The following is an 11,806-nucleotide window of genomic DNA, read 5'->3' on the forward strand; positions in this document are numbered from 1 at the left end:
AATATAAACTAAATGGTATAATTTCATAGGCTTTGCAGGAACAGCGAGACTTGGAGCTGTACGTGCACAAGTATTTGAAGTTGGGTAGGTTGTTATAAAGACAGACATGTCCCACGATTCTTTAAATAGAGGCACAGAGCAATAAAGCAAGGAAGTTATGCTGAATCTTTATACAACACTGGTTAGGCTCCACTTGAAATATTGTCACCTATTCTGGGCAGCATCCTTCAGTACAGCTATCAAGGCCTCAGAGATGGTGCAGATGACATTCATTACAATTGTTCAAAGAGATGAAAGACTTCAGTTACGTGGATGACGCAAGAATGCGGGGTTGTTCGCCTTAGAGCAGAGAATCTAAGGAGTGATTTGATAAAGCTGTTAAAAATTATGAAAGTTTGCTTTTTTGAGCAAATAGGATATAACTGTTTCGAGTGGCAGCTGGGTCGATAAACAGATGCACAGATTTACTGCAGTTGACAAAAGAAGCAGATGCGACATGGGGAGGGGAGATCACAGCGAGTTGTTGTGATCTGAAATAGACTGACTGAATGGGTGGTGAAACAGATGCAATAATAATTTTCAGAAGTGAATTGGATAAATAATTGAAGGGGACATTTTGCAGGGCTATGGAGAAAGAGCAGGGCAGTGGATCTAATTTGAAATCTCTTTCAAAGAGCTGGCACAGGCACGTGTTGTATCATTCGAGATTCTCAATGTTATAACCTCTTCTACCTCCGTGCATAGTCTGTTAATCCCTCCAAAATTCCAACTTACCTGCATAACTATGGAGCTGATCAGATGCCTGCTACTGATTATATCAGTTTTTATGTTTATCTCTGAATGTTCTTCGATCACACGTGCACCACAGAACACTCTGAATATAAATTAGATTCAATATAAGTTAAAGCAGACAAAGACAAATCTTGATGGAGCTAAGATCTAGATAAAGCTACTATGCCAAATATGTGTGCATTTAAAACTTCAAATGCCCTTGTATGAACCTATAATTTAATGTAATGAACTGAAAGAGTTTGATACCTTGATTGCAGAAGTGTAGATGGCGAAATATTCTGTTTGGAATGAATGATGAGATTATTTTCCTGGCCTCCTTACTCTTTCAATGGGCAATAGCAGCGCAAGGTGTCCTACTCCCTGGCCAATAGGAGCCAACCCAGTTTGGCTTAATCTGTTTGTTCAAATGACTGTCACTAATATCAATCATTATGTAATGCTCTTGTGTCACTTGAGGTTTCTCTCAGGTATAAATTTGACTTTTTCTGATAACAGAAGATCTGCGTTTCCATAACACGAGAAGACAAGGTCGCTTCTCACCGAAAATGGGACAGCCAGTTATCGTACAGATAGAAAATATTTACTACCCTATTCTTGCAGTGATTGGTGTTCCGGTAAAGACGCTATTCATCAGTCAGTATTCATCTACAATAGTGTGTAACTGTATCACTGCTCATGCTGTCGCTCCAATAATATCATCTGTTTGTTTTGATGTGCTTGTTTTGCGGGCATTACTACCAACAAAGAAGTAAAACAAAATGCTCCAAGTTTCTGCCAGATTCATCTTGGGCTGGAATTTGCGGTTGTAATAATGGTGATGCTAGCAGCACTCATCGTATTATAGTGAACTCCGACAGAAAATTTCAGTGACCGCATGTGTGCAGTTAAGCACGGAAATCAGGAAGTTGTTTTCCATGCTACGTTGCTCCTCCAAAGGCTATGCAATTATAACATCTCGCTTGGTGACACGCCTTGCAATACATTGAATGGCTTGAGGTTGCTGTACGTACTTGATCAATAAATGGCCCCTATGTGTTACCTGCTGGCAAGTAGTCGTAAATTTTGTGCATGATTCTGAGACTGTGTGATATATTACAATGAGTTGGATTTTGTTGTAAAGTTAATAGTGAGGCTAATAGCGATCACCGTTATTTATGTGCAAATTGGACAGTAAACCTGGCGACTGCACATGCGCAGTAAAACACAGAAATCCGTTGCTGTCCGAGATGCACTGCTCCTCCAAGAGCTTCTCAAAAATTTCATCTCACCATCTGAATTACCATTCAAATGCATTGAACTACGCGAAGTAACTTTAATTGCCCGACAGATAGGGAGTAAACTCGCCAGGAACAGGTTCGGCCTGTCCATTCCAGTGTAAGTGCCCCTTTAACAGTGTGGTAAATCCTAAATACTGTCAAACAACGTCTGCGGCACTGAAAGTTAAATTTAACAGTGTGGTGTCTCAATTCTTCAGCTATTAAATATTGTTGGAGAGTAAAGATTATTTTTTTACTTTTGCTTTCTTTTTCTTTTTGCAGTCTCTCTCTCTCTCTTAATCCAATCCTTGTTCCCCTTTCTTTATTTGATTGCTGTCCCTGGCTTGACATTGAAATGTATCTTACACTTCCTGGTTCAGAAATTGTGCTGCTCTAAGTGACTCATCAATCTGATTGGTTAAGTAGATAAACAGCAGCTCGCCCATGTTCACACATTTCCCAGATGCCATGTAGAGGGCGCTGCACTTTATTGATTATTGGCTGACAGGAATTTCCAGTGCAAAGCCCCATAGAAAGTCTATGACTAGTTTCAAATTGAACGAACCACTGACACTCAGTGCAACATCCGGCAAAAATATGTTGCATTCAGCTGGAGCCAATTATTGCTGTGACTCCACAAATGAATGAAGCCAAGTGATACTAAAGCGAGTCCAACCAATGCTGTGGTATTGTCATTATAATGCCAATTTGCTGTGCCTGGTGATTCTTCCGAAACTATGGGATAGATATTATTCTTTACATCCGGGAATTTCTGCATCAGTTGCGCAAGGCGCAAAATAGGAAGTATTCTGGAATTTATCGCTTCCCTAACAAAACAGCAGATCATTGTCCATTTCTTTCAATGGAAGAAAAATCCGGTGGTTTCTGTTACAACTAGTGATAAAGGCCGCCTGATTTTCATTTCTACATGCAGGGGTAGAACGGCGGTATTATGTCTGCCTCCCGCTCCCCGCCTTCAATAGAACTGAATATCAAGTGAGACGTATAACAGGCGGCCCATGTGATAGCTCCCATTTAGCGGTACAGCCCAACACCAATTTCTACACACATAGCCAGGTGATGTTTATTACTCAGGTGGTTAAGACTACAATCTACTCCAAGTTTTCTTTGCATGTTAGAAATAGAGTGACAAGAATAGAATTTCTGTGGGGCTTCTCACGATGTCCTGCCAAAACTTGGATAGTAGATCCTGGACATCCACGAGAAATGCTGTAAAGAGTTGAAGTTACCATAGGAAATCAGCGGATTCCTCCGCAGAAACTCTACTCAATAGTGTTGCTGGAGAGAAAGTTCTGTATGGGAGATTACCATCTTCAGCAGTGGGATGAAAGGGCGGCAGGCTTCAGGCCATCCGTTCTTCAGATTATCGGCCTGTAGAGTGATGGTGAAAACTGTTTTTTTTTCTGGTCGTTTCTTCCCGTTTCATAAACCAAGAGATAATTAGTTCCACTCAATAATAGACTTTAATCCATGTGTTGGTAGATTCTTTTTTTTAAAGATTCTGATTCACAAATATCGGGGCAAATAGTAATATTGTGCGACCAATCAACCCCAAAACAGGGAAAAAATAAATTGTGATATAAGTAGAAAAGAACATAAGAAATAGGTGCTGGAGTAGGCCATTGGGCCCCTCTAGCCTGCTCCAACATTCAGTAAGATCATGGCTGATCTTCTACCTCAACTCCACTTACCTGCACTATCCTCATATCCCCTGATTCCCTTAATATCCAAAAATCTATCGATCTCTCTCCTGAATATATTCAATGGATGAGCCTCAATAGCCCTCTGGGGTAGTGAATGCAAAGATTCACCACTCTGACTGTAGAAATGCCTCATCATTTCAGTCCTAAATTGCCCACACCTTAAGCTGAGACTGTGATTCCAGTTTCTAGACGCCCCAGCTAGGGGAAACATTATCCCTGCAACTAACCTGTCAAGCCCAGTAAGAATTGTGTATGTTTCAATGAGATCACCTATTATTCTTCAAACTCAAAAGAATATAGGCCTAGTCTACTCAATATATCCTCATATGACAATCACCCCATCCCAGTATTCAGTCTGGGTAACCTTCGTTGCATTCCCTCTATGGCAAGTATACCCCTCCTTAGGTAATGAGACCAAAATTGTAGACAATACTCCAGGTATGATCTCACCAGGGCCCGAAATAAATGCACTAAGACACCTAGTCTTTTACTCAAATCCGCTTGTAATAAAGGCCAACATACCATTTGCTTTCGTAATTGCTTGCTGTGCCTGCATGTTAACTTTCAGTGATTCGTTTACAAGGACACCCAGCTCCCGCTGAATAACAACACGTCCCAATCACTCATGTTTAAAAAAATAATCTTCTTTTCTATTTTTCCAACCGAAGTAGATATCTTCCCAATTCTCCACATTTGTTACGTTTGCCATGTTCTCGGCCAATCATTTAGCCAGTCTATATCACCTTGAAGCACCTTTGCATCATCTTCACAACTTACATTCCTACACAGCTTTGTATAATCAGCAAGCTTACATTTGCTCCACTCATCCAAATCATCAATGTAGTTTGCGAACTGCTGAGGCCCATGCACTGATCCTTGAGGTACTCCACGAGTTGCAGCCTCCCAGCCCGAAAATGACCCGTTTATTCCTACTGTCTGTTTTCTGTCCGTTAAGCAATCCTCAATCCATGCTAGTATATTACACACAATAACATGAGCCAGATATTTGTGTAATATCCTCGTGTGGAACCTTATCGAATGTCTTCTGAAAATCCAAATACATCACATCCACTGGTTCCCCCTTATACATTCTGCTAGTTAAAACCTCAAAAATCTCTTAACAGGTTTGTCAAACACGATTTCCCTTTAATAAATCCGTGATGACGCTACTCAATCCTATTTTTATTTTCTAAGATCTTTAATAAGAAATTCTAGCATTTTCCCTACTACTGATGCCAGGCTAACTGGTCTGTAGTTCCCGGTTTTCTCTCATCTTTCCTTTCTTAAATAGTAGGGTTACATTTGATGCATTCTAATCTGCGGGAACCATTCCTGAATCTGTAGAATTTTGGAATATGACAATCAGTTTATCCACTATCTCTATAGCCATCTGTTTCAAAACCCTAGAATGTAGGCCATCAGCTCCAGGGGTTTATTGACTTGCAGACCCATTAATTTCTCTAGTACTCTGTTTTTACCAAATCTTATTTCTTTCAGTTCCTCATTCTCGCTAGACCCTTGCTTAGTCATTATTTTAGGGACTCTTTTGCGTCTTCTTTCGTGAAGACAGACGCAAAATATTTGTTTAATTTCTCTGCCATTTCCTTATTACACATTGGCCCAGAAATTTGGGTCTCCACGGGTGAGTACGCACGGGGTACTCACCCGTATGCCCAACAGAAGTGCCGGTTTCATGCATGCACTGTGCCTGTGTGGGAAACCGGAACTTCTGTACCCTTAAAGGAAGGGGTTCAGAGGTCGAACCCGTATGCCAGAGAGGCAGCGCGTGCGCATGGACATTACATTTTTTTTGCAGGTTTTTCCGGGAGGGTAAGTCTCCAGGAATTACATACGTAAACAGCAGGTGTAAGGCCTGCTTTTAACAATTAAAATTAATGCAATTTTTCCACAGGTTTATTATTTTTAAATACTTTAAAGAAAGGTAAGTTTATTTTTAGCCAAGTTAGAAAATGTAATTAATTTTTTCAAAAATTTAAATTATTGTTTTAAATAGTTATTTTATGTAATTTAGAATTATTTAAAACATGTGATTTAAAAAAAAATTCATTTGAAGTTTTAGTGATGTTTTGGGGCTTATAGTATTTATAGTTTTGACAGCTCTGCCTGTCAATTTTATGAATGGGCATTTCCCTGCTACCATTGGCTCTCCATTGCCCACTTGATCCCAGGGGACGCAGCGAACAGCTGCACCCCTGGGATACGCAAGCACTGTGCGCCAGCAGTTGGCGCAGGCCCAGGATCATAATCCCACGCAGGCCCACAGCACAATGGCCGGTGCGCTAGGTAAGTGCCGGTCGGAGGCTTGCACCCGTGGGAAGCCTCAGACCCATATTTCTGGTCCAATATAATTCCTCCCGTCTCAGTCTGTATGGGATGCACATTTGCTTTCGCTAATCGTTTCCTTTTTACATACTTACAGAAGTTTTTAAAGTCTGCTTTTATGTCTCTCGCTAGTTTACACCCACATTATATTTCCATTTCTTTATCAATTTCTTGTTCGTCCTTTGCTGAATTCAAAAACCCTCCCAAACCTCAAGCTTATTACTCTTTTTGGCAAAATTATGAGCCTCTTCCTTTGACCTAATATTAACTTAAAATTCTCTTTTTAACCACGGTTGGACCATTATTTCTGTGGGGATTTTTTGCGCCTTAAAGGAACGTATAATTTTTGTAATTTATCCATTAATTCTTTAAATGCTAGCCATTGCTTCTCTACCATAATGCCTTTTAATGTAGTTTCCCAATTTAACTTAGCCAACTAGCCCCTCATACCTACGTAGTTTGCTTTGTTTAGATTTATGACGCTAGTTTCAGATTTAACTAAGTCACTTTCAAACTATATGTATAATTCTATCATATTATGGTCACTATTCTCTAAAGGCCCCTTTACTTCAAGGTTCTAATTTACCCTTTCTCGTTGCACAATAATGGATCTTAAATAACCTGTTCCCTAGTTGGTCCCTCAACATGCTTATCTAGAAAACTATCTTGCATACATTTCATGCATTCGTCCTCCACAACTTTACTGCATTTGGTTTGCCCAGTCTGTATTTAAATTAAAGTCCCTCATGATCACTGTATTATCCTTGTTACACGTGGCTCTAATTTCCTGATTTATATATTGCCCTACATTACAACTACTGTTTCGTGGTCTATAAACAACTCTCACCAATATTTTATGCCCCTTGCTGTTTCTTAGCTCCACCCAAACTGATTCTACTTCTTGATTTTCGGAGCTAAGATCCTTTCTCTCTACTGTCTTTATCCCATCCTTGATTATCAGGGCTACCTCTCCTTCTTTTCCATTTTGCCTATCTCTTCTAAAAGTTAAGTATGCTGAAATATTTAGTCCTAAACCTTGGCCACATTGCAACCTCGTCTCCGTAATGGATATTGCCTAAAACCTATTAATTTCTATCTGCGCTATTAATTAATTAATTTTGTTTAGAAAGCTTCGTGCATTCTGATATAGTGCCTTTAGCTTTGACTGATTTCTATTTTTCCCTGACATCACCTTATTCACTGATGCCTTATTACATTTGTTACTCTCTCCATCCCTTCTTTTTACCCAAGACTCCACTCTGCACTGGAACCTTGGATTTCACTCGCTGCTTTTAAATTTACTCTTTCCTGAAACCCCCAACCCCGCCCCCCTTTATTAGCTTAAAGCCCTGCTATCTGTCCTAGTTATTCACTTCATCAGGACAATGGTCCCAGCCTGGTTTAAGTGGAGACTGTTCCAACGGAACTGCTCCCTCTTTTCCCAGTACTGGTGCCTGTACCCCGTGAATGAAACCCCTTCATCCCACACCATGCTTTGAACCACGCATTTAAAACTCTAATCTGTCTATCCCTGGGCCAATTTGCGCATGGCTCAGTTAACAATCCAGAGATTATTGGCCCAGAAATTCGGGTTGGGGGCTTCCCATGGGTGCAAGCCCCCGATCTGCACTTACCTTGCGTGCCAGCAGTTGAGCTGTAGGGCCACGTGGAATTCCACTTCTGGGCCTGGTCCAGCTGCCGGCGCACTGTGCTTGCGTGTCCCAGGGGCATAGTTAGTGCGATGCGTCCCCTGGGATCACGTGAGCCATGTGCAGCCAATCGGAGGAGGGAAAAGCCCATTCATAAGATTGACAGGAAGACCTGTCTAAACTTATAAATATTACGGGCACCAAAATAGTAGTAAACCTTCAAATAAATTTTTAAAAAAGTCACACTGTTTAAATAAACTATCAATTACACTAAATAACTATTTTAAAACAGAATTTAAATTTTTGAAAAAAATAATTTTATATTCAAACGTGGCTAAAAATAAACTTACCTTGCTTTAAAGTATTTAAAAATAATAAACCAGTGGAAAAAATGTTTTAATTTTAATTAATTGACCACTTACCTTGCAAAAAGCAGGCCTGACGCCTGCTTTTTAAATGGGTAAATCCTGCAGGCTTACCCTCCCGGGTCAACCTGTAAAAGAATCCTAAGTTCAAAGCGCACGCGCAGCCTCCCCTGCACACGTGTTTGACCTCTGAACCCCTTTGTTCAGAGGATTGGAAGTGCCGGATTCCCGCGCATGCACAGTGCATGCAGAAAACCGGCACTTCCATTCGGCCTATGGGTGAATACCCAGCGCGTACTCACCCATGGAGACACGAATTCCTGGGCTTTGAGGTTCTACTTTTTAATTTGCATGCAAGCTCCTCAAACTCCCTCAGCAGAACCTCATTCCTAGTTGTACAGATATCATTGGTTGCTATATGGCCCACGAAAACTGGATCCTTCCCCTCCCACTCCATGTTCTCCTCCAGCCACAAGGAGATACCTTCAACCCAGGCAGCTTGCTTATTCATCCTGCAGGCTTTTCCCTCATGCCCACAGGCAGCAAGAACCTCATACAATTTGGACAATGGCAAAGGGTGAGGCTTCTCCAGCATTGCACCTGGGGTCCCCTTACCTTCCTCAGTTGTAGTCACATACTCCTGTCCCTGACCACTAACCAGAGTTGTACCACTGCCTTACCTAACGGGTGTAACTGCCTCTTGGAGCAAAATGTTCGTGGCAACTCTCCCCATCCCTGATCCCCCGCATGTCTGCACCTCAGACTCCAGCTCAAAAACTCTGAGCTGCAGTTCCACAAGATGGAGGCACTTACTGCAAATGTGTTTGTCCGGGATCACAATGCTCTCCACAAACTCCCACATGCTGCAGTTGAGGCACACCTTGTTTTAATTAACTGCATTTTAATTAGCTAACTTAGTTTACACTGTAGTTTCTTGACGACTTACTTGCTCTAGATTAAGTTTTGGGTATTGAAATTAAATGTCTACCTGTAACTCAAGGCAACACAAGTAGAGTAGGCAAAAATCACAAATCCTTCCCCCTCTTCTCCGAATTCCCAAATTAAACACTCCATTTAATCCCAGGCTGTGCAGACCGCTCTGTGCTGTAATTATATGGGTTGTCTTTGTGGTCATAGGAATTTTCAATTCCATGTTTGTACACGCCACCTTTCCCAAAGCTTACATATCCACTCGTCAAACGTGGACAATAATTATATTTAGCTTAAAATAAACAGTTTGAAACACATCTTGGTAAATAGCTGAGAAATGATTGAAGGGCGGCTTTTCATGTAGCCGCCAGTATCTACGGGTAACGATTCTTGGGCTGTATCGTATGGGATGCCCTTTCTGATATTCAGCTCTGTTGGTCTATGAAACTGAATATCAGGCGCATTACCATCCAAGAGGAACAAACTCTTGTTGCAAGGCACAGCCCTTCTATTCAGAGCCTCCCGTTTATATTAATCACTATTCCACGTTATAGAAATGCAGTTTTAAATGTCCGTGCCAGATCCATACCAAAATTGAAATTTATAATAGTAACTGTGATTTTATTCTCTTACCAGACACATCTCTGATATATCTCCAAACCAAAGTTCCCTCTGTCCATGCTCAGACTCCATGTAACTCCCACTACTTAACTGGTTGCTGGGATGTAAGTGGCTCCAATGGTACATAGTTAAGGCACAATCCAAAATGAAACGTTTGCAGCTTTATTGTGCACATGATAAATGTATCGCTGAGGAACCTTAATTTGCTGGTGATTTGCTGAGGAAAAGCACGTGATAAACACCTGGTAGGAATGTTCACCTGATTTCAGAAAATAAAGCAATGGAATATTGCAGTCAGAATTATGTTATTACACTGAAACCTCTATTGTATGATTATTTCATATCCAGCAGATGCTGTTACGGGCGCCAATCCGAAAGGCCAAATTTGGTCCTGTGAAAGCTGAAATATACCCGTGAAGTTCACAGCAGATTTTCGTTTTGCTGAAGTAACTCACAGAATAATTCTGTGGTAATAACCATATGGAAATTTATCCTGTCAGAATTGCGAATCTTGACCGATGGCGTGGGAGAAAGATAATGATAGACAGTGGAGCGACAGAAAAAAATCATGGATTTTCATCCAAAGCGCTGTCAACTGATCATCCTCTCAATATCAGGAGAGTCATTAATGACATTTCCTCCTTTTTTGGAGCTAATTTGGTGACAATCGCCATTCTCTGCCATGGAATGTGCGGTCTCTCTAAATGCATCACCCGTTACCTGGTGGCCATGGCAGCGGCTGATCTACTCATCCTCATATTTGAAGTAATTCTATATGAGATTAAAGATGCTTTTTCCCCAAATTCATTCTTGAATTTTACTCCTATTTGTAGACTCAATATCGCCCTGACTTTTGCCACAATTGATTGCTCTGTCTGGCTAACCATGGCTTTCACCTTTGATCGATTTGTTGCTATTTGTTGCCAAACGTTGCGAACAAAATATTGCACTGAAAAGACTGCGGCTGTGGTGATAGCAGTGGTGTGCTCCTTGAGCGGTTTACAAAATGTTCCAATCTACTTTGTATATGAACCTCGGGAGATAATTAACAATGTTCCATGGTCCTGCACTGTGAAATCAAGCTTCTATACGTCACCCATATGGGCAGCATGTCTGTGGTTGGAAACCATTTTAATTCCATTTGCGCCATTTGTTTTCATTTTGCTTCTCAATGCCCCGACCGCCAGACATATTGTAATTGCCAATAGAGTGAGGAGGGGACTCCGAGGAAATAACAATGGTGAGAATCATAATGATACAGAGATGGAGAACCGAAGAAAATCCATAATTTTACTGCTTGCCATCTCAGGCAACTTTATACTTTTATGGATGGTAATTTTCATTTTTTTCTTATGTGTGCAATTTATAGATGTTCAATTTTTTGAAACAAATTACAACGACTCTTTCACCATCATGGAACAGTCCGGGTATATGCTTAGTTGTTTGAGTTCATGCACAAACACGTTTATTTATGCCGTGTCTCAGAGTAAATTCAGAGAGGAATTGAAGAATGCGATTAAGCGTTCCCTGGCTCTAATTACCAGTTTAATCAAATAAACTAAATAACTTCACGGAACGGAAATGCAATTATATCCATCCGAACTTAACATCAGTTGTTGAATTACATGTACACGCAGGAATCTCGGAGGCTATGCGAGCTGCAATCTGTCTCTATATTAGGTGTCATTTTGCATGAGGTCAAAGATGCTAGGGTTAATATTAACGTCTGCCTATAGTATAAGACTGGCAATATCAAATTGGACCAAACACAGCATTTTATTTCAGAAACTGGTGAAAATCAATTAGAGAAACATATATGTTGCTTTTTGCTAATCCTCCTCACCCCATCAGAAACCCACGTATTTATCGGTTGGAACCGTTAACTATTCCCTTCAACCGGTGAGTCTTGCAAATTATCTCACGGATGATTGATCCTTTCAGTGACATGTCCTGCCTGACCTGATATTTTGCTCCAAGTTGTGAACTTTCAAAATGTATCATGAAATATGAATTCTTCACCACAAAAGCTAATTAGGTTGAATAAACTTGCTCATCGCCTTCATAGTGTTGGACAATCCAATTGCGTCACTCCATGTCTGCTCTTTACCGGGAAATGTCAAACTCCT

General features: G+C 40.8%; 1 protein-coding gene across 1 annotated transcript; it reads left to right on the forward strand.

Moving 5' to 3' along the window:
• Positions 1-1,337: 1,337 nt before the first annotated feature.
• LOC147095647 (putative G protein-coupled receptor 139) lies at positions 1,338-11,237 on the forward strand. The gene is made up of 3 exons (XM_085973984.1): positions 1,338-1,406; position 5,067; positions 10,333-11,237. Exons 1-3 carry the CDS (start codon positions 1,338-1,340, stop codon positions 11,235-11,237), a joined length of 975 nt encoding a protein of 324 aa, XP_085830110.1.
• The last annotated feature ends 569 nt before the right edge of the window (positions 11,238-11,806 follow it).

The sequence above is a fragment of the Somniosus microcephalus genome, unplaced genomic scaffold (assembly GCF_052327205.1).
Source record: "Somniosus microcephalus isolate GS21.2 unplaced genomic scaffold, FLI_Smic_1.0 unresolved_chr1, whole genome shotgun sequence".
NCBI lineage: Eukaryota > Metazoa > Chordata > Chondrichthyes > Squaliformes > Somniosidae > Somniosus > Somniosus microcephalus.